The sequence below is a fragment of the Humulus lupulus genome, chromosome 3, assembly GCF_963169125.1.
Source record: "Humulus lupulus chromosome 3, drHumLupu1.1, whole genome shotgun sequence".
Lineage (NCBI taxonomy): Eukaryota > Viridiplantae > Streptophyta > Magnoliopsida > Rosales > Cannabaceae > Humulus > Humulus lupulus.
Genome location: NC_084795.1, coordinates 282,852,191 through 282,875,391, shown reverse-complemented (window position 1 = coordinate 282,875,391; position 23,201 = coordinate 282,852,191). Strand labels below are relative to the sequence as shown.

Below are 23,201 nucleotides of genomic sequence, written 5' to 3'. Positions count from 1 at the left end.
CCAAATTTCAAACATGATATCATTGTTTATTTCAACACGTTATTGTTCTTTGAGAAATTGGAAAAAATATTTTTTTCAAGTGATTTTATAGTCTGGACTTATTTTTTATTATTTTTTGTAAAATAATTTTTGTTTAAAATTTGTTCAGTTGTAATTATCTATCTAAATTATAAGAGATTATTCTATAAATAATTATTAAAATTATATTAAATTGCAAAATGACTTTAAGAAATATGTATTTTGCCAAAATACTTATTAAAATCTTTGCATGTTTAATTATTCTTATTTATCTTTTATTTTTTTAAAAAAATAAAAAACAAATTAAGGGTCCATGAATATGATAACTACACTTTGCTTTTGCATGAAATTTTTATTCATTTGAATTTTTTATACATGCCACATGTTTGATTACGATAACAAGTGATGGGGCTCTTGCTTGGCTTTATAATTAGTAGCATAAATTATAATTTAGAAGGGTAAAGATTCAAATCCTTATAGGAAATTCTATTCTTTATTGAACATATAAATATATATATATATTTATATAAATCTTTGCAGCAGTGTAGTGGTGGGTTCAGTCTTTTGTCAATATTCTTAATAGTTAAGTTAGTAAGCTAACTAGTTATGTCATCTTCAGTTAGGGGTAAATGAAAATTATTTCTATAGTAATGATTCTTATTTATATATTTATTAAAATTATAAATGATAGAAATTAGTAGTCACATAAAATAATAATAATAATAATAAAATGAGAATATTTATTTCTTTATTCACACGACTTATTTATTTTTTAAAAATTAAAAATAGAAAGATAATTTACCTTAATAAATTAAATTTTCAAGTAATTTTGTTTCATTTTTTACTCAATTTAAATAAACAACAAAATACACATTATGATATTTCATTATTCTCACCCTATTTTACTAAATACAAATTTTGACCCTCTAATTAAAAAAATTCCAACTTACCATTTTATTTCACAAAAGTAAGCAAAATAAACCATAAGCTTGGTTTTGGTCATGTTCTGCTGGAATTATATAATATGGTCAAGTTACCCTTATTTTAATATCCATATACAATAAATATTAACTAATCATACTTTTCTTAATATGATTAATACAGCCAAAAATGTTGTCTGCGCCAATGGTTATCAGCTGCTTCATTGGTTTCTAATCAACATTATATAATTGTATATTTTTATATTAATAGCTTCTTACATAATGGTCAGTAAAACAATTTATCACCTTTGTCAAATTTGAGCTTGTTTCAAAAGCACACATCTATAGAAACAAAAACAGTTGATTCTATCTTCTACATGAGAAGCTTTTCTCATTTTATAGTCAAAATTGAACTCTCAATGTTTTTGTGGCCAAAACAGAAGCCATCTCATCTTACCAGACACACATTTGTTTATGGATTTTGGAGTTGTAAGTGGTCTTACCACCCTTGTCCTTGTAGGAATTTCTGGAGACAGTTTTCCGTCGTCCCCTATGCACTGCCGATATAGCGTGTTTCCTCTGCTTGTTTAAGCTCCTTGCCAGTTTTGCCTCGTCTTCATCTGCAGACTCGTCCCCCTGAACAATCAAAAAACAGAGAAAACTGTAAGAGCTTTCCGAATCATGAAGAAATATTTCAAGTTTCTTTTCGGTTTGTATTGCATAACGAATGTTAACGGTAAATATGGTTATGGAACTTAAGTAGGGATATGTGCATACACAATTTACACCAAAACATTTCAGATTTATGTGTGGCAAGTCCTTTTAACTTAATGAGGCTAATCCGAAATAAATGTGATTGGTAGAAAAAACTTATCATATAGATGTGTAATGTTATAGTGTATATTTTGTGCACGCATCATTACTCTTTTACTTTTGAACCGAGGGTTACCACATGCACCGCAACGCTTGGCCCCAGACCTCACAAGTGCACATACAGAAGATAAAAATATATCGGCTTTTACTCATTACACTATATGTATGTATACTTATCTTTTCAATTCCTTTTTATCCCCAAAAAGCAGTTAATAACAGAGTTTAATGTGATTTTCAATATTGAAAGGTCCCAAAAGTTTGCTAATCCTAGGTGATAAGACATATTCATCATGTGTAATATTTACACCACGTATCAGCAAGTACCAAATTATAAGTGTACACTTACTGTCAACAAAAACATGTAGATTTAATGACATCTGGAGACTCTTAAAGATGATCAAATTAATTTATAGATAGGCAATTATAACTAAACTAAAAAATGAGGTAATTTCCAGGATAAACTCATATCAATACTCATCTATCAGATTATGCATTTAAGAAAGAGAGAAAAAAGAGAGACCTCATCGTCATTTGTATCTTCAGTTTCAGGTACGCTGCTTTCACCTGCTTGGCGATCATGTTCTTTGTCCTTGAGCTCCCCTGCCTCCGCACAATCTACCGTTTGGTCGCCCTGAATATAAAAAAAATGTAAAAAATAAGACTATCATCTCAAGGAAAATTTACTGAACTGAAATTAACGCCATTAAAAAATGTTTAAACAAAGATGAACATGTATTCTCGTTTTCACTAATGAAATTCCAGTTCTTATCAAGAAAATACAAACATGGAAATTTCCTTACATTTTGTTTTATATTTCAACTGAAATTTTGGAAAATGAGTTCCAAATTTCTTCATAATAATTCAAACAAATGTCTAACTTTGACATGAGTTTTAACAAGCAACAAGTATCATCCCAGCATCCCAAGTGTAACTTTACCTGATCTTGCAAGTGCAAGGAACCAACACCTTCGATGTTTTGTTCATTCATAACAGACACACACTCCTCATCCTCAGTTCCTTCATCAGTGTCACTATTGTTCTCCTCTACACCTTCTTCAATGAACTGTAAATTAAAGAATTTATATTTTAAGGAGACTTTAAAGGCACAAATGGTACAACCAAAATAAATAAATAAATAAAAGTGACATATCACCATACCTTTTCAATGTCTTCCTGATCCTTTCTACTAAAACCACTAGCAGCAAGTTCCTTGTCTAGAAAAACAGCTTCTTTCGATATTGAAGAAAAGCACAGTCTGTTGCTTTCATATGTCCCAACATCTTTGCCATCAGCATCCACAGTGTACTCATGAAAAGACAAATTAAACCTAACAGGAGAAAAGAAAATAGATGTGAGAGAGACTTAAGAAGCCTTTGTTCTCAACAATTTGAGCAAATTATAGCTTGCATCCTATTAGCAAAGAGAAGAAAACCACAGATAAAGAGAAACTGTAAGGTAGTATAACTTTTTTTTTTCAAAAAACTAGGTGGGGCCTAACTCTACAATAATTGGGGATCACGAAACCATAGCAATTGCTATGTAGGGACTCGGACCTCAGACCTTGTGGTAGCAAACCACATGCCTGACCATTTGAGCTATACCCCTTATGGGTGTTTTGAGAATTTTTTTAGTTAAACTACATTTCTTTGCAGTTATATCCTACATCAATGTTCAACTCATATTTTTGTTTGTGTTTTATCTATATCTTATGTTCTAGGATTAGGAGTCATCTTAATAGAGATAATCAAACAGGATTGGACATGAAAGAAAATGGAACAAGGCTCTTGGGTACTTCTAGTGTTTGGTGTAGGTTCCTTAACATTTAAAAAATCAATAAATCCTAAATAAGGAGTAACAAAAGCAACAGTGTCACACTAAATCTTCAGGAAACACTGCTGGAACCATTGGAATTAAAATATAATGGCAGCTGCATCAGGGAAACAGAAATCAAGAATTTGATTTTGAAGCTTCTCGCCAGTTGATATAAAATATGGACTAGCATCCTAGAAACACCAATGACTCAAGAAATCAAGGAAGCTGGGACAAAAAAAAAAGACTGCTGGAAAAATATATAAGAACCACATATATAAACCACTTCAACTAATTTATTGACCACAAAAGAAAATATTGAAATGACTTTCACTACCAACTAAAATTGACTGTCAAGAACAATACCGCAACAGCCAGAACAGGAACATGGCGTAGAAGCATAAACAAAAAACTACAGCTAAATTCAGGAAAAATATGATCATCTACATTTTTAAGTGGACTAGCATTATCATCCCATCAACAGTAAGCAATCAAAATTCAATACTCCATTAGTAGAAGATATGTAAGAGTTCTTTTAAGAGTAGCAGTCTCAAATAATGACACTTGGTAGATTTAAATAAGCGAGCAAGTCAGTGAAGCAGATGAGAAAGCTTCCAACACAAAAGAAAAAAATATCACTGACCTCTTTCTAAAGAACTTGAAGACACATTCAACATCGCGGTCAAAGTACCTGAGAATGAGGATATATGAGAATGAAATATACAATAACTATCAACTGAGATAATTAAATAACACATAATTACATGGACAAAAGGATATAAAGATTATGACAAGTTTTCAAGTCTTTAATAAGAGTTCCTTACATCTGTGCATTACGATGAGATACCGAAACCATTTGAGGAAAATCAATCATGGTGATTTTCTCATCATCATCAATCTAGAAGGAAAATGCACCAAACAGAGAACCCATAAGATTAAATTAGGAGATTAATTAACATTTGTAATCTAATAAATGAGAATTTATCATATTCACTCAAATTGCCAGGAGAAAAGTGCTACAAAGAACAAAAGAAGCAACTACAGGATAACCACATTTTCTATCAAATACAACACTTGAGATTAATGGCACCACAAAGTGCCAGGAGCCATGTACCATACCATTAAGTTGAATTCATTGAAATCACAATGGATGAGACCATGTTCAGCCAGTCGAACAATAAGGCCGACAATTGTCTCAAAAACTGGCTCTGGATTTTGCAATTCCTTCACCTGCACACTTCATCAGACAGCAATGACTAATATTTAAATAATTTCTAGCTCATTGGAGGACATAATATTAGTTTTCATATAAACAAAGTACAATTAAAAAAAATGCAAAATGTGTGTGTGTGTGAGAGAGAGAGAGAGAGGACAAGTAGATAGAGGGGGCTATTATTGGGATGGTGCCACATTTCAGGTCACTTGTGGACAAAACAGAGGTGGGGGCTGTTATTGGGATGACGTCACATTTCAGGTCGCTTATGGATACAAAACAGAGGTGGGGTTACAAGTTCTGACTTAGAAGGAATGAGGTACTTCAATGTGTTTCCGTGGAAGCCTTTCAGTGGGTAACCTTGTTAAGTTCTGACTTGTAATTGTCCACTTTACTTTACTTAATGTATAAAATAAATAAACTTCTTTATTTAATTTATAACATATAGAAAAATTTGCTTAATTAAAAGAGGAACACTTACAGTGGGTAACCTTGTACAAGAGACATAATCACGCAATGCCTATTACAGTCCACAGCATTTGGAACAGGAAAACCATGTTCTCCCAAGGCCTATTCAAGCAGAGAGTACAAATGTCAGTCAGGTGATACCAACATTACAAATTAACCAACACAAATTCTTAAAGAGAGCATCTAAGAACCTTCATAAAAGCAAATTCTTTGAGTGCAGCAAGCCTAGACAAATAGAGCCAATTAAAATTGCTACGATGTTTCAAATAATCCCGCTTAGATTTCACAGCCCTAAAAGAAACTCTGCCAAGTCGGTGCAACTTCATTGCCAGCACTGTACCATCTTCCGTGGCGACTTCAAATATATCTTAAAGAAGACAAAAACATAATCTATTATTATTAAAAAAAAATGCAGTTGAATATATCTAAGATGTTAAAAATCTTAGTTCAAAATATTTACCAGACTCTTTTCCGACACCAATTTGACGACCAACAGAAGCAAATACCCCACGATTGACCAAAGTCTTAATTGCAAGAAAATCATAACCAAGATAAGTGAGGCGGAATCCATCATCTAAATATGCACAAATAAACAGAAAAAAGTAAACTTAAGAAATAATTAATGGCAAAGTAAGAATTCAGAAACTGCATAATGAAAGGAAGTACCGACATTTTGAAGAGTCATGGTGCAACAACTTATGCTTGAGCAAGTTCTTCAGAACCTTATAAGTACCTCCGTGCCTATAGTTTAAATTTTCCAGATAAAGACATAATAAATAAAAGAATAAAATGGCAAAACAAAGAAAAAAGCAAGAGGAGTAAAAGAAGAAAGGCATACTTGAGGGCAGCTATACGGCTGATAAGCTCAGAAGGAACTATTTCATGCTGAAAGAAAATGATGACAAGGAGCATCATTAACACAAATAAAGAGCAAAATCACAACTGCATGGTGAAAAGGTATAAGAAAAAGTACATACATTCCTCATCCCCATCTCAACAGCAGTAAGAACCCTGAAATCTTCTTTTGATAAATATCTGAGCATGTTCACATCGAGCTTCATTGTTTACTTTTAGTTGAATCTTAGCTTCTAGTACTGTACAAAAATTAAAAAATATTTCACAGAATAGAAAAGTAATTCAAATATAATAAGTATCCATTTTTTTTCAAACTTACGACAGCTATAAACATACCCAAGTTCACACTTTCTCTATCAAATTCACAGACCTTATCATGAAATTAGGCATATATTAAACTCTAGTTTCAGTTTCGTACTCAAAGACACAATTTTAAACTAGGCAATGTACAGATCTTCAAATATGAAGTAACCAACTTTACCTCCTCATGCTTGCTGTGGTAAAGAGGAAGAGGAGAATAGACAAGATAAAAGATGAATGAGCAAAGAGGAACAAGTTTTGGTTAAGGGGGAAGGCAAGCCTAGTAGTGTTTTCTGGCTAGAAGTATATCTATGAATTTCCTTAAAATCTTGGCTCATCAGAGTATACTCCGATTTTGCTCTCCAACTAATCAACATTTTTCTCATCAAATATCTATTGTATTAAGAGGAAGTGAGATGTATACAAAGTTGCAAAGAGGGTGATTAGCTATGACAAAATTAGGTGGATTTATATATTTTTGCCACTGTACTATCCTCTAATATTAGAACAAAAGCACATGAAAAAACTTGTCAATGTCAATTCGATCAAATAATCCTATTCTACTCTCCAAATGTTCTATTAAGTTTCAGTTTCCCATCCTTAATAGGAAAAATCTAAGAGCTTTCCCACCCTTTAAATTTTGAAGAGTTCGAAGCTTTAACATAAACACAAGTACACAGCCACAAAGCTTTTCATTAAAACAAAAGGTCATTACACAACTAACAAAAAGGTCACACTTTCAACCAAATACAGCAAAAATTTTCTCTTTCCCTTGTTATCCTATTAGAGAATCTCACTTCGTTTGTCTGTTTCTATCTTTTTCTCTCTGACACTGACTTTATATAATATTGACCTAACTAATTACAATCGAACTGGTAATAGACTGATTATTATGAGAAATTCAATGAAATCGCAAACATTAATCTACTAACACACACTCAAATCCCACGGCATACAGAAGCAAAAAAATAATTACAAGATAAGAAATCACAATGCAACTATAGAAGAGCACGGATATAATTCATCCAATCCAAATTAATGTTCACAAGTCACAAAACTCAGCCATAAGAAAAAGTATATAATCTCACCAATTGAAAAATTTTAACAGAAACAAACGAATTAGAATCAAAAACTCTATCTGTATCCACGTAAGTATCCAACATTTGACAAAATTACTCAATTCCCTCAAAAGATGTAAAACTGAAACTTAATGAAAAGAAAACAAACAAAACTGAAAACTTAATCAAAAGAAAACAAACATACACAAATTTATCATTTACAATAAAAAAAAATAACAGAACACAAAAGAAATCAATAGAAAATAAATGCGATGAATGAAAGAAGAGATTTATACCTTGTGAGTGTAAATGCCGGAGGAGGAGAGGCAGGGAGAGAATGCCGCCGGAGAGTGCCGAGTTTGCCGACTGTGAGTATGAGAGTCCGAGAGAGAGAGAGTTGTCCTGTGCCGACTGTCGCCTAGGAAATCGGTGGTGGCTGTCTCAGACTAGAGAAAATAAGATTGAGAGAGAAAGAGGATTAATGGGATAATCGGTGGTGGTGCCCTAGCCAGCCCCAGCCTACGAAATCTGAAGCTTTTTTTAAAATTATATTTTTATTTAATAACTTTAATAATTAATATTTATACAATACTACTAGAGCTGTAAATGTGGCCTGGCCGGCCCACATTTTTCGTGCCTCCTTTAAATTCGGGCCGGGCCGGGCCAGCCCGCATAAAAATATATAGGCCTAGCACGGCCCACACGGGCTACGTGCCGGGCCCAGATCGTGCCAGCCCATATTTCTAACTTAGGCCAACCCATTTTTTAATATGGGCTTTTTTCGTAGGGCTTTTTTCGTACCCTAAAAATGGGCCTCAAGTCAGCCAAAATCTGGGCCTAATTTGAGCCCACTTTTTTTTACATGTTTTACTTTTTACATATATATATATTATATATATGTACTTAATTAACACAATAAAAATTCCAAATTTAAAAATAAAAATAAAATAAACATTGCCTCATTAAAAACTTTACCAAGAAAAAGTTTAAGAAATAAAATCTATAAAAATAGTATGATATTTTTACATACTATAAAAAAATGATGATATAATAATAATTTTTTTTATTTATTTGAGTTTAATTCGGGCTTTTTGTGTGCCGTGCTTTCGGGCTTTTTATATTCGTGCTTACGTGTCGTGCTTTCGTGTCGTGCCTTCGGGCTTGTCGTGCCGTGCCGTGCTAAGCCCGTGTCGTGCCCGTGCCTGGCTCGAGCCCATATTTTTTCGTGTCGTGCCTGGCCCAAGCCCATATTTTTTTGTGTCGTGTCGTGCTCGTGCCTTCCGGGCTCGTGCCGGTTTCGTGCCGTGCTCAAAAGCCCGGCCCGTATTTACAGCTCTAAATACTACTAGCAAAAATGGCACGTGCACATGCTCTTTATGAAAATTGATCATATATTCATTTTACAAGTTTTTTTTCTTTCTATTTTTATGTAATTTAAATTTTTCTATACTTTTGGTATTTATTTAAAAGTATTTATTGATTTTTTTAAAAAAAACATGCATTGAATTTTTTTTTATTGTTTTAAAGTTTAAAATTTAAAAGTTTTATTGAGGTTGTTAGGATGATTTGATTTTAATAATTTTTTTTCCTTTTTCATTCAAGATTGTATTGTGCTAAAATGTAATATTTGCATCTACTTTAATATTTTATATTCTAAATACAAATTATAAATATTTTTGAAAAGTTTTAATTTACTTTTATATTAATAGATATTTATTTAATTTAATTCTTTCTCAACAGTATTATGTGATTTCTTATAGAAAATAATGTATTTTTTTTAGTTATTTAAATTTTCTTTAATTTTATATGTAAAAAAAAATATGCAACTTTTCTATATTATAATTAAGTGATATTTTAATTAATTTAATTGAAATTTTAGTTTAAAAAAACCTAATTTTTCTACACGTGCGTTGCAAAAGAACCTTAACCCCAAACTAAACACCGTCACAATCTCTTATTATTATATTTATGCATGCCTCAACCAATTAATAGGCCATATATATAATGTATATATATATATTGAAAATAAAAATTAATACAAAATAAAAAAATATATATATATAATGTAAGGCTTGTTTTATATAAATATATATAGATAAATAAAATAAAGGTGGGACCACCAAGTCAAAAAGTCAAAGTCTATTTGTTTTTATTTCTTTTCTTCTTCCCCTTTCCTTTCTCTTCTCTCCACGGCAACACACCACCACAAAGATACAACTATTGGAGACCTCCACTTTTGACACACGACGACTCATTGGATTCACCTTGCTCTGACGATCTCAACCACCAAGCGGCGCTGCCCAACTCGCCGTCAATTGTTCAGAATTGTCAATCAAACACTACTACAAAAACACTATTTTATGACATTTTTTTAGGGCATTCACCTAGATGCGAGTCCTAAAAACAACTCCTGGACTTTTTAGAGCTCGCGTTGTGAGGTCTTCGCGAGCCCTAACAACTATGTGTGTCCTAAAAGTTTGAATTTTTTTTTAACAAACACCTTCTGGACATTTTAGGACATTCATTGTGAGTCCTTAAAGAATTTTTTTAGGACACGCGGTGCAAGCCCTAAAAACTTATGTGTGTTCTAAAAGTATGAATTTTAAAAAATTACAAATTCACTCCAATCCCTCAAATCACTTAATATTATAAAAAAACACAAAAATCACTTAAATCACACACTCTCTCTCTCCTCGGTTCTCTCTCTCTCTATCTCTCTCCTAAAGCTCCCTCTCTCTCTCTAGTTCGTCTTTGCCATGGCCAAACGGTTGCCTTGCCGTCGCTGCTGAACGCCACGCGCCGTCCCACGAGATGCGTCGCCCCCCAAAACCTCTAACCCCCGGAGCTCAGCCCCTCACGCGCGGCCTAAGGCCCTCAAAGTGCTTGTCGAAGTTTATGCGATTTGGGTTTTGCCAAACTTTTCGACCACTTTCCGGCCACCTCGAGCCACCACGAGATGAACTACCACCACCACCATATTCCTTGCATCTTGGGCTTCAAAACCCACTAAAAAATTAGACCCAATGGGCATCGTGGAGTGGTGGCGCCGCCACTTACTCCAGCTATTATTTTAGGGCTCGCGTCAATTCTTTTAGAGCTTGCAATGCAAGTCCTAACAAATATCAGTTTTTAAGGCTCTCAAATAGAGGGCTCATGCCCCGCGAGTCATAAAAAGCTTTTTTTGTAGTAGTGAAAATTTTGGTCTGTCAACTTTGACTATGTTTTTCGGCCAACTCCGACCATCTCTCAACGAGTGGTTGGTACCTTTGGAACCAGCGTGGAGAGAGGAACCAAACCCACTAAACCATTCCGGTTGACTCGCCGTTTTTCTCCGGCGAGATTTTGGGTATCTCCGCCACTTTCCGGTGAGCCTGAGCACTTTTTGGACCGATGGGTTGGCATGAATGTGATGTACTCATCGATGTGGTCTTTTGATATATCCCATGCCTACCTTTGTTGACATTTCTGATACACCGCTCATTGCTGACACTATTCACGGCTCGGGTGAGTTTCAGAACTTGAAATTTTAAATATTGTCATATTATATCTCGTTGGAAATAATTTTGAATAAGGAATACAATGATGATAATCAGTTGCTCATTTGATGCACGTAGGAAATGCGTGATATAAAAATTGGACTAAATCACTCTAGGATCATCTTTAAGCTTAGGAGAGTTGCTTTGAACTTGAATTGATGACAATTCTAAGGAGATAGGGGCTCAATTTGACTATTATACTTATTTTACTCGTATTGAATAACACTAAACGTATTTCAATTTTTATATTTATAAAATATTTGAAAAATTGAAAACTTAATCTGCATGTGTTTTTGATCTGTTCTGAGGGCACTAAGTGCCAAATATATTTTTGTTCACTTATTTATGTAGGTTATGATTTTTGAGTTTTATTCAAATGCAGTCATTATGTTGCCAAATTTTCTAAAATATAAAATGGAATATGCTTACTGTTTTTTCGTGTTTACCTGCATTTGGTTATTCTGATAAGAGTCATAGTGATCATAATTTGTGCATGTTGTTGTTTCATGACCTAGCCTCTACGTCATCATTGGTAGATCAGGTTTCCACTCACCTGTAGGTGTAAAGACTTAACATTTGTATACAGGAAGTGTTTTGAGCCTTCCCCTTGTGGTGGTTATCAAATCTGACTACCCGGTTTAGGATGTCAGTATTTCTATGGTGGGTAACGAAAACTATGGATATCTAGTGGATGGTGTGATGTGCACGTGTAGCTATGCTCTTGTGATTATGTGTGGTTTCTCTCTATTTTGGTTTATACACGATGATGTATGTTTTGTTTCCAAAGCTAACCATGCATGCAGGAGTTTTATTAAACTTTTTGGGTCCTATGATATTAGTTGCTTTCCTAGTGGGCTTCATAAGCTCACCCCCTATATCTCTTCCATACCAGGAACCCAGTGATGCGAATGTGGAAGGTGAATTATCGATGGAGCCAATGTGTTTAGCCTAGTTCTATTTAGTGTCATAGTCCGATATTTTGAACATTATATATGTATTTGATTTGGAACCTTATGGTTTGTTTCTCTAAATTGGTTATCTAAAAGTTAGGAATGAGAAATGATGGATGCTAATTATTATTTTAGTGTTTCATTACTTATTAAATCTAACTTTTTGGTGACTACATAACTGTGAAGAATATTATTGCTCTATGTATAATGATGGATGATCCTGCTTTTATCACTAATATTTTTATATATAATTATAGGAGTTAATCTTTTTTTTTTGGGTAAATCAGAAAGAGAATATTAACACCAATTGTTGTTACAACCTATACAGCACCAATAGGCCTGAGAAATCTATACAGTTAAAACCTCATCACAATTGATCATACCATTGCTTTTCACTATGTGTTAATTGCCTAGTCCAAACCCATGTAATTCTATATTTGACCGCAGATTTTATATTCTGTACAAGTGAATCTATTTGTCTACATCTGAAGTGCCACAAAGTTTCATTTCTATTTGACCATATCTGATAGACCATAGCAACAACTGTGGTAGTAAAAACTCCGTTTTTAAATCGACTATGCTTGCTATGTCTAAGATTACTTATTAAACTTTGTAACGAAGCAGCTGAAGTATTCCAGTGTAGCCATGTCTTTAAGTCGTGTAAGACCCTGCAACTATACACACAGTCAAAATATAAATGTTGTATAGTTTCCATACCATCTCCACAGACCACGCAATCTGTTTCTTGAAAAATCTGAAATCGACTTAGTCTCTCTCGAACTGGCAGCCTTCCCATCATAATTAACTAAAAAAGAAATTTGTGTCTTGGTGTACTAAGTCTTTCCCATACCACCTATTGCCAATATACTGAGTCAAGCACAGGACAAAGTATCTGATAGCCTTGCTTAATCTGATAATTCTCAATTGAGAACATTTGAGTATCTAAGCACTGTTTGATCCTGTTTTTAACAGCCACTATTTGCTTCCAGTACCAGCTACTTGACGATGGAGCTTCATAACTCCACCAATCAGCTACTCCCAAATACACATGATGAACCCATTTAATCCTGAGGTTATCCTGTTTTGCTGCAACAGCCCAAACATATTTCCCTATAGCTACTTGATTCCATTCTATTACATTCCGAAATCCTAAGCACACAAAATTCTCTGAACCTACTTCACTAAGACATGCAAGTTCTCAATCTTCCGTTATCACCACAGCACACAAAATTCTCATAACTTACTTCACTATGGATGAATATCTAAGATATTCAAACTCCACTAAAGTAATACAATTATCATTCAAAATTGTAAAATATTGAAAATTAAAAAAAAAAATCAAATACAACATACATTTTGCAATTAGCTACCGATCCAATGCTTTAAGACCAATCAAAATATTAACCTAAACATTATTATCAACATTATAAAAAATAAAAAAGTTAGATGTATGTTCCATATCATGTTATTACTCCAAGTCATGTATTGCTTCCAAAATGCTCAATATATATATATATATGTGTGTGTGTGTTCTGCCCTCACTCCAGGATTGCTTCCCCCCCAATGTTGGACATAAACTGATTGTTACAAATCATAGAACCGGAAAAATATAAACACCAAGTGTAATAAAATTGGATGAGTAAATAGTAACAGAATCTAAAAAGGAAAAAATGCTAAAAAAAACAAAAAGATGACTTCCTAATTTTTGAGAAAACTTTTATGGTCCTTGGCAAAGTACATACAACCCCAAACCATGACTTATTTTATGAAATTACCATAGGAACATGAATTTCGATAGACTAAATACTATTCAAAATGGTTAAAATTCCATGAAAAAAACAACATTCAGGTTGAAAGCAATAAACTGGGTAAAAGAATACTTAATAGGGAAAAAATGTCTATTTTTTTAATTATTATCTAGACTTAACTAGCCTAGAGCTTAATAGAAAACACACTGCTGACTACCATAGTAAAACCAAATAAATGAAGCTTCACACCAACTACTCAAGTGACTGTTTATGAGGACGTAATACTACATAATGTTAGCAATTGTACATCATAGTTCAAACAGTTAAAAAACCAGCTTCTGTTCTGAAGAAAAAAATACCAAATCACCCAGCTAGACCAATACGATGGTTACTTGTCATGTTGGTTTTCTAGCACCATATCATAAGGTAGGCCCAATTCTCATGTTGGTTTTCTAACACAATACCATATGGCAGGCCTAGTTGTAATCATACGGTATTGACATAGGGACCATTTAGCTGAGCTCCCATACAGGCAAGACTTAGTAGGGTAGCATATGACATAAGGGCAAAAGAGTCAAGTTCTGATACTATGGTAAGATTTGTTTTATGTTAAGGAGCAAGAAAATCACAAGATAGGAAATCAACTATCTAAATCTGACACGTAACATCTCAAAATAAAACCCATTCTGCATCAGAACCTAGCCCAAGCCACAATTTGTGTACTATCAAAGAGTTTAAGAAGTAGCTTTAACTTGGAGCCCATCCATGATTATTTTCATAATCTACATTTTTCAAATCTCAAAATAAGTATAATAAAGAAGAAACTAACCTGACTTGAATTGTAGGCCTCACCATGAGACCAGATCTCTACCAAGCCAAAGCTTGTGCAAGACCTAATGTAAAAGACTTGTCTGGCCATTGTATCGTTGGAGTGATGTGTGTTCCCCATTTATTCTAATACAACGTTCTAATAAAAATCTTAAAGTACGTAATCATTTTGCAAACCTTGCAAGAGAAACTAAATCTCATCTCTCCTAGATATTGACCTTGAGCTCGAAGAAGACCTCCACAAACTGGTATTCATGAACCATAAGTGATAAATTTAATAGACATGTTTCAGTCTTTCTTCAGTCAATGAACAAACTAAAGAAGTCTAGATTAAGCTCAAACCTCTTCTCGCATTTTCTCTACTGAACGTGTTCCAAGTATGCCTCGTTCTCGACAAGCTGAAATAAGCTCTTTTTCTAAAAGGGACTCCACTCCCTTAGCTTGAATCATCTTATCATCCTCCTTGATCTTGTCAAATTATGATGAATATATACATTACAGAAATGCCAAGCAATATTGTCAATTTAAAAAACTCATCATCTGAACCAAAAATATAACTATGAACGGATAATGAAAAAATTATTGTAACGCCCCAACTCCAGGGACAGTTACAGTGTGCCTTGTAAACAGTGCTAAACTCGCTAATCGAGTCATTTGGCCAAAATTGTGAACTAAGTATGATTAGCAGTTTAGGGATTAAAATTTTTGGTTAAGATGTAACGTTTCTCTAGAACGTTTAGTATATATATTGGGATCCCAAAAATATAGTTTCAGAGTCTATTTCAGAAAAATATTTACAACAGGCCGTTCTAAGCGGCAAAACAGGGTTTAACCCTAGTTCCACTTTAAACCTCGGCAGTGGTGGTCGAGCAGCTGCACATGTACACATCATCACCTAAGCTCTCCAACTCAAGAATGGTCCAGCTACTTCTTGCCTTTACCTGCACCACATAGCACCCGTGAGCCGAAGCCCAGCAAGAAAACACAATATGACATGATATAATATCAACAGTAATTGTATTGATTATTCAGGACCAACAGTTCAACAAATAGGTGACTAACATAAGAGTCACAAGTGTGGGGACAACACCCTCTAGCCATGTGACGATAGGGTCACCAAGACTTAACTAATAGGTTATCCTTTCATAAGTTCGACCAGGATAGTGCATGGTGATTGGTCACCAACATAACTTTTCTCATGACCATAGAGTCATAACCTGGGGACAGCACCCTCTAGCCATGTGATGATAGGATCACCAGGCTTAATGAATAAGTGAGCATCTCACTAGCTTTAGCAGGATAGGTGCGTGGTGATTGGTCACTAACATAACCTTCCTCCCGACCCTAGAGTCGTAACTATGGAACATCGTTCCATAGCCATGTGACATACCATCACCGGGCCATAAGCCCTGGCTCTGAATAGCTAGTCAAAGACTAGTCAAGCGCTTATAGGTTCATCGAACATAGGTCGGTCTGGCGTTAATGCCATAGAGCCATTCAACGCATGCTCATCGATTATATCTAATCTCCCGACTCTAGAGTCGTAACTATGGACAGCGTCCCCTAGCCATGTGACAAACAGTCACAGGGGCCATGTGCCTGGCTATAAACATCTGGTCTTGGACCAGGCAAGCGCTTATAAATTCTTCGACTTTAGAGTCGGTCCAACATTAATGCCATAGAGCCATTCAATGCATGATCATCGACCTTAGGGTCGGTCCCTGACTAGTCAGTGCCATAAACAGGTAAGCCATGCCACCAAACATATATCACATGTTCAATATCTATAAACAAGGTATTCATCATGCTTACTTAACAAGTGTTATACAATTAGGATCATACACAAACCCAGAGGCTCAAGCTCTGAACAATATTATACTCAGTACTCAAAGCATGTTCTAATCACATATTTCTCATGCATCACATGCATTATATTCAATAATCCAACATGCACCAATAATAGCCATGCATGTCACATATACACAGGGTGCAATTTTCTTACCTCAGATTCGAGCTAGAATGATTAAAAGAACGACCCTTGAGAACGATCAACCTTTAAGCCCTTAGCGGTCACCTAATCATAACCAAATATGGAACACCATCAATAACATGATAATCAAAGGCTTCCACACCAATATCTAGCCTCCAAGAGACCAATCCAAACTAATCCAAGTAGTAGGGACACTCCCAAAGCCCATAGCTAAGTTCCTGGGGTCAAAACGAGCAAACGGAGTGAAAACAGGGCAAGGGCTGCGGCCCTAGCACCTTGGGCCGCGGCCCCCAGGGTTCTCTGAGGCAAGGGCCGCGGCGCCCAGCAAGGCCAATTCCCTGACACCTGCTTCATCGAACTAGGGCCGCGGCCCCCAACCCTGGGCCATTCCCAAACGCGTTTTAAACATTCCAAATCTTCAAAAAACATACCCAAATCATCAAAACAAAGTTCCCAAGCTTCCCAATACTCCAAAACCCTCAAAACCCAAGGCTCAAACCGACCAAAAACTCAACAATTAACAAAGTCCAATTCTAAGCTTAAAACTTTAGAAACTAAAAACTTCAAACTTAGATTACCTTTGATTGGGTTGTTTTCCATTAAATCCTTCGGTTAAGAAGCTTCTAATCTTTCCTAGGATCGCTATGCCTCGACCCTCGCTTGATTCTGACTCCTAAAACTCGAGATTCCTTCAAAAAGGCTTCGAATGGTAAAATAAGCTATTGGGAAGGAAGAGAGAGATTTTCTAACGTATGTTCTTATCTGACAAGCTACTTCAAGCTTAAGTAACCTTAAATAAAACCTAAGGCTCGAGGTCCCGAAAACACCCCTGGGGACATTATAGTCAAAACTTTCAGAATTCCATCCTGATCTCAAATATTCCCAATTTATCACCAAATAAACATTTCTATTACCCCAAAATTGACCCCGTTATGACAAAACCGCTAATTCATAATCTAGGATCGTCTCATGCCGAATAGCTCGAATATATCTCCATAATAATAAAATCTCATTCACAAATTACAATATGCACCAAATTTACAAGTATGCCCTCAACAGGCCAAATTACCAAAATGCCCTCATAACTATAAATACTCTCATATGCATGCATTTACCATTATATAATAATATAATTCAAATAAACATGCATATGATTATTAAATACTATAATAAAATAATTATGGCCCTCCCGGCCTCTTAATCAAGGTTCTAAACCTTATTAGGAAAATTTGGGGCATTACAACTATAGTCTTTTTCGAAGCATATAACGCAAATATGCATCTGTTCCAAAGGGGCTAATACCCATATATTTGCACATATTTACTAAACGTGGCATGTATAAAACAACCTGAAATGTAAATTATCAAATCACCATAACATCACACAGACAAGGATAATATTCACCTGTAAAAGAGCAAACAACTTCCCAAATAACTTATGCTCATAAAAAAATTCAACCTGCTAATGTTGTCTAACGTAAGTTCATCACTGAATAGCTTGGCAAAGCCTAAAATCTCGTTATTAGCAACACGCTCGCCTGTTCTAACCTGTAGAATGGCAGAACACAGCCAAATGCAGAATGGTAAAACATAAATCATAAAAGCTTTCTTTTCTTATGGAATGGAGAAGAAAGATTAAGAGTTAAATCCTACCTTGTTCATAAATTCATCAAGATCTTCTGCTGTCTGCTTAATTTCTCCACTTCGTGAGGTTTTTGATTTCCTTTGCCATTTCTTTTACCGTGTCTTGAAGAAATTTTGCATATTCTATTCTGGCATTTAGCTTTCTTTTCAATTCCTCCTACAGTGTAAATTTAAAAAATGTATTATCACATTCCTAGACAAATGGAACTTGGAAAACAAAACGGATATTTCAAAGGGACGCAATGATGTTAAAATTAAACTTTGGTTCATGCTTACAGTAATGTTGATTGATGATTTGAAACCAGCATAAAAAAACATTTAAAATATACATTTATCGTAAGTTATGATTGTCAAAATGTTTCATGGACCATAAGCTAAAACCACTTATATAGAGAGGTACTGGTATTAGTTTAAAGTAAAGCTATCCCATTTTGCATTAGTTAAAAATGTATAACAAATTTGATTATAAATTGAAGCCTAAAAACAAACTGAACAGCAGCAAACACTGAAGACCAATCCACTGATAAGATTTTATTGGAAACAACAACTTAGGAAATAGTCTATGCAAAACAAAATCTTGATTATTGTTTTAGTGAAATCACCAAATTCTAGATATAACAAGGGGGTGTGTGTTCTAATAGTTGTTGTTTAGAATGTTTACCAGCTCTTTAATCTTGTCCTTGAAGGTTGATGGTAACATGTTAGGGAACAATTTAAGGAATACTGGCAGGAAGAATTCCATGAATGGAACTATAGCTTGGCATCCAGTTTCGGCATTGCGCAGTCGGATCTTCAACTTGGCATCCAGTTCTATGTGACAATAACTGTTATCGTTCTCTTTCCACCGACATGAGCAGCAATCTAAATCGAACCAAGGACCATCTTGAACATCAGGCTCAATCAAGTACAGAGTTCACGAGCTAGTGATATCCGTTTTCTTTTCACGGCCATTGTTCTACACATCAACGATACATGTAAATATATAATTATTTATATAAATACACACACATATAATTATATAAATATAGATACATCAGATTTAGGTACACTATAAACAGATTGAAAAATACATTCAAAAACTAAAGAAATGGTAGAAGAGAAATTATTAAAAAAACAATAATTAACAAAATAAACAAAATACATGGTTGTGAGTAGATCATATGAGGAAATGAAAAATAGAAGAGGTTGAGAAGGTTACCAAAAACTCAGAGAGGGAATAGAGAGCAGAATGGTTCGCAGAAATGTAGAGAAAATGAAAAGGCGATGATGAAAATGGTTTACATTTGTATGGTTACTATATATGCTCTCCCCTACTGGGCTCGGCTCGGCTTTAGGAGATCAGCTCATGGTTCGCATCTAGTTCGCTTGGTTTGAGTTGGATTGCAGAGGAGAGGAGAGGTGTAGGGAGAGAGAACAACTCCTTATATAACTGAGGTTTGGGTTTGGGTCTCTCCGGTGGGGTTTCTGCGTTTGGGGTTTGGGGGTTTCCAAGTATGGGTCTCTCCCACCATTGGGGTTTCTGTGTTTGGGGTTTGGGGGTTTCCGAGTATGGGTCTGAAAGTGAAGGGAGAGAGAGAGTGGTTTCTGTGTGAGACAGAGAGGAAGAATAAGAAGAAGATAGAGAGGGAAATTAAGGGGGTGTTTGGCACCTTAATTAAAAAACTGTTTTTTGTTTTTAAAAGCTAAAAACTGTTTTCTGAAAACAAGTGGGGGTGTTTGGCATTGTTTTCAGAAAACAATTTTTAAAAACAAAGTTACAAAAAACAGAAAATTTTGAGAACAACAAAAAGTTGTTTTCTGTTGTTCTCAAAATTTTTTTCATAACTTTACTTCTTATTTTTCATCATTTTTTCTTTCAAATTATTTTATCTCATTATTTATTACAAACTTTTAAAATATTTTTCTCTTTGTAAATATATTTGTTAATTTTTTTATTTAAGATTTAAAAAAAAATAAAACTAAAAAATTATTTTTAGAAAACATTAACCAAACACCTCTTATTTTTTGAAAACTACAAAAATAGTTTTCTGTTATCATTTCTGAGAACAAAATTTTGAAAACAAAAAACAGAAAACAATGCCAAACAGGCCCTTTGGTTTCGCGCGAAACAAGATGGCGTGTCTAAAATATTTTTTTTAAATATTCATAATTTAGTATTAATTTTTACAATATTTTTCCAAATAATAAAAAAATTCTTTTTTAACTAATACAAATTTTATATATATGTTAAAGAATAATATAGTTAATTTTATAAATATGTTCAAGAATAATAAATTTAAATTTTGATATAAAAATTATTATAAATATAAAAATTAATAATATAAGATATTTAGAAACAAAAAAAATCTAATTTTAAAATTTTTTAATAAATACATCATTTTTATAAATATATATGTTTACATAATTTAATTTATTTTTAAAATTATACTCTTCATTAATTATAATTTTAGATTTTTTATTTGAATTTTGGCAATATTTTATAACTGTTGGCATTGAACTTTTATTAACTGTCGGCATTGGGGTCAATAGCGACACATTTTAACTGTCGGCTTTGGTCTCGAATTAACTGTCGGCGTTGGAGTCAATAACGACACATTTTAACTGTTGGTATTAGTCTCGAATTAACTGTCGACGTTGGGGTCAATAACGACAGTCAAAAGCAACGGTGACAGTTATTAGCTGTCGGTGTTGGTCTCTATGCCTACAGTTTTTAAGTATCGACATAGAGTCCCGCTAAACAATTGCGGCAGTCAACAGAGTTAACTGTCGTGGTTGGGTGTCGGGAAAGCCTAGTTTTGTAGTAGTGTGTTAAATATGCAGTGTCACAAATTATCAGTTTATAAACACATTGTGTTCATGTTCATATTTTATGTGTCACATTATTTAATCGTATCGTATATTCATATTTAGTATAATAATGTTGACAAAAAACACAACATGATAACTAAAAGAGGAACTTTCACCTACAACTTGCAAATTTAATTCACTTATCAGGCTTGACTTGTCCTATAATATGCTGGTTGGTAAACTTCATTGTTTTGGTAGGTTTGGCAAGTCATTGTGTGTATTGAGTATCAATACCAACTCTTTTTAATTATGGCAACATTCCCAAATTTATAGAATGAAACCAACTGAAGCTTATCGATTTAAGTATAATGTTTGAAGGGAAGCTATCGCAATCACTTAAAATTGTAAGATGCTTGGACACCTCAATGTCGAAAGTACGTAATGTTCCTTTATTGGTTAACTAATACTAGTGTCAAATACTTAGCTTCTTGACCGAGGCTTATTTTTTTTTTAATTGTAATATTATTAATAAAATGATTGGTAATTTGGATTATAACATGATTGGGGTCTTGCAATTTTTAGAACCCTCAGCATGAGCCTAGCCTAGTGACACGCTCCGAACCCACCGAGGTTAGGGAGTGCGGCACTTCACCAGTCCGTCGGCAAAGTCAGCCTAAAAGAGTGGGTATGGACAACCACTCCGAAAGAGTGTAAGCAACTTAATGAAAGGAACAAAGCAACAAGGTACAAAGAATCCGTGCTTTGTATTGATAAAAATATGGTGTACAAGTATAGAGAAATGTAATGGCAGCCCCTAAACAAGTGAGGGTCTTGCCCTTTATATAGGAAACTAGAGAACACCCTAGGCCGACAAGTGGCAAGCTCCCCACCATCCATTTCCCTTAAAATATCTACATAAAGCATATGGACAAGCCCATAAACTAAATGGCCGGCCCATTTAGGGAGTAAACCCACTATGCTAAGTTACTTAAGAAGGAGGAGTACATCCATGCTAAGTAATCCCCAAACCGCCCAAGCCCCATGGACCCTTCATGGGCTACGTCACTGGTCGTGACTGTAACGCCCTGGCTACCCCAGAACAGTTACGGAGAACGGTGAACCGGAAATTTGACTCGCTACCCGAGTCCTTTGGCTAAAAACGTGATCTAAGTGTTATTATCAGGTTAAGGTGGAAAACCAGTAAAAGGAAAGGGTACATTTCATTAAGTAAATAAACTGCTCATGAGCCTTTTAAAATGTTTACAAGTAGTTCGTATTACAAAAGAGTCGCTACAGTTTCAAATTTACAAACTCCGCCGGCCTAAGCGGCAAAAATAGGGTAAACCCCTAGTCCCTCTGAGAACTCCTCGACCGTGGCGGTCAAGCGGCCCTGTATGTACATCACATCGCCCAAGCTCTCCACTCAAGGCTAGCCAAGCTTTTCCTTTCCTTTACCTGCATCACGTAGCACCCATGAGCCAAGGCCCAGCAAGAAAACACAATAAGATACGGTATAATATCAACAACGATCATAATAATCATCCAGGACTATCAGTCCAACAAATAGGTGACAATAGCCAAAAGTCACAGTAATGAGCATCGCTCCCTCTAGCCATGTGACGATAGGGTCACCAGGGCTTAATCGATAAGTGTTTCATTCATAAGTTTGTTCAGGACAGGTGCATGGTGATTGGTCACCAACATAACCTTCCTCACGACTCTAGAGTCGAAACTATGGACAACGTCCCTTAGCCACGTGACAAACGGTCACCAGGGTCATATACCTTGGCTATAGTCATCTGGTCGTAGACCAGGCAAGCGCTTGTAAGTTTCTTCGACCTTAGGTCGGTCTCGCATTAATGCCATAGAGCCACTCAATGCGTGATCATCGACTTTAGAGTCGGTCCCTAACTAGTCGGTGTCTTAAACAGGTGATTAGCAATCATTAGCATTTGATATGCAATCCACGTTCACATATAACAAACAACATGCCTCAATATCAAACCATGCATGTCATATACCTGTACAGGGTGCAACTGTGTCCATACACTGTTTTCTTACCTCAAGTTCGAGCAAGAAGTATGATAAAGACGACCCCTGAGAATGATCGGTCTTTTAGTTCCTTAGCGGTTACCTAATCACAACCAATTATAACCTCCATTAATGAGAATCCACAATAGTAGGGTCTTAACCTAAGCACCATCC

The 23,201-nt window shown here is 34.9% G+C and overlaps 1 protein-coding gene and 1 long non-coding RNA gene across 3 annotated transcripts; both read right to left on the bottom strand.

Moving 5' to 3' along the window:
- Window positions 1-1,162: 1,162 nt before the first annotated feature.
- On the bottom strand, window positions 1,163-8,031 carry LOC133824758 (uncharacterized). Of its 2 annotated transcripts, XM_062257732.1 has the most exons (14): window positions 7,811-8,031; window positions 6,279-6,395; window positions 6,140-6,186; window positions 5,972-6,042; window positions 5,762-5,875; window positions 5,493-5,668; window positions 5,315-5,403; window positions 4,740-4,857; window positions 4,445-4,518; window positions 4,264-4,311; window positions 2,970-3,138; window positions 2,749-2,874; window positions 2,332-2,442; window positions 1,163-1,574 (listed from the first exon to the last, which is right to left on the bottom strand). In XM_062257732.1, exons 2-14 carry the CDS (start codon window positions 6,360-6,362, stop codon window positions 1,392-1,394), a joined length of 1,410 nt encoding a protein of 469 aa, XP_062113716.1. In that variant the 5' UTR covers window positions 6,363-6,395; window positions 7,811-8,031; the 3' UTR covers window positions 1,163-1,391. The 2 variants fall into 2 exon arrangements, with proteins under 2 accessions (XP_062113716.1, XP_062113717.1); XM_062257733.1 differs by lacking the exon at window positions 7,811-8,031 and having other exon boundaries at window positions 5,762-5,825; window positions 6,279-6,388.
- Window positions 8,032-17,993: 9,962 nt separating this feature from the next.
- Window positions 17,994-19,156, bottom strand: LOC133821713 (uncharacterized). The gene is made up of 3 exons (XR_009887750.1): window positions 18,871-19,156; window positions 18,219-18,366; window positions 17,994-18,113 (listed from the first exon to the last, which is right to left on the bottom strand). It is a non-coding gene; the product is annotated as an uncharacterized LOC133821713 (long non-coding RNA).
- Between the last annotated feature and the right edge of the window lie 4,045 nt (window positions 19,157-23,201).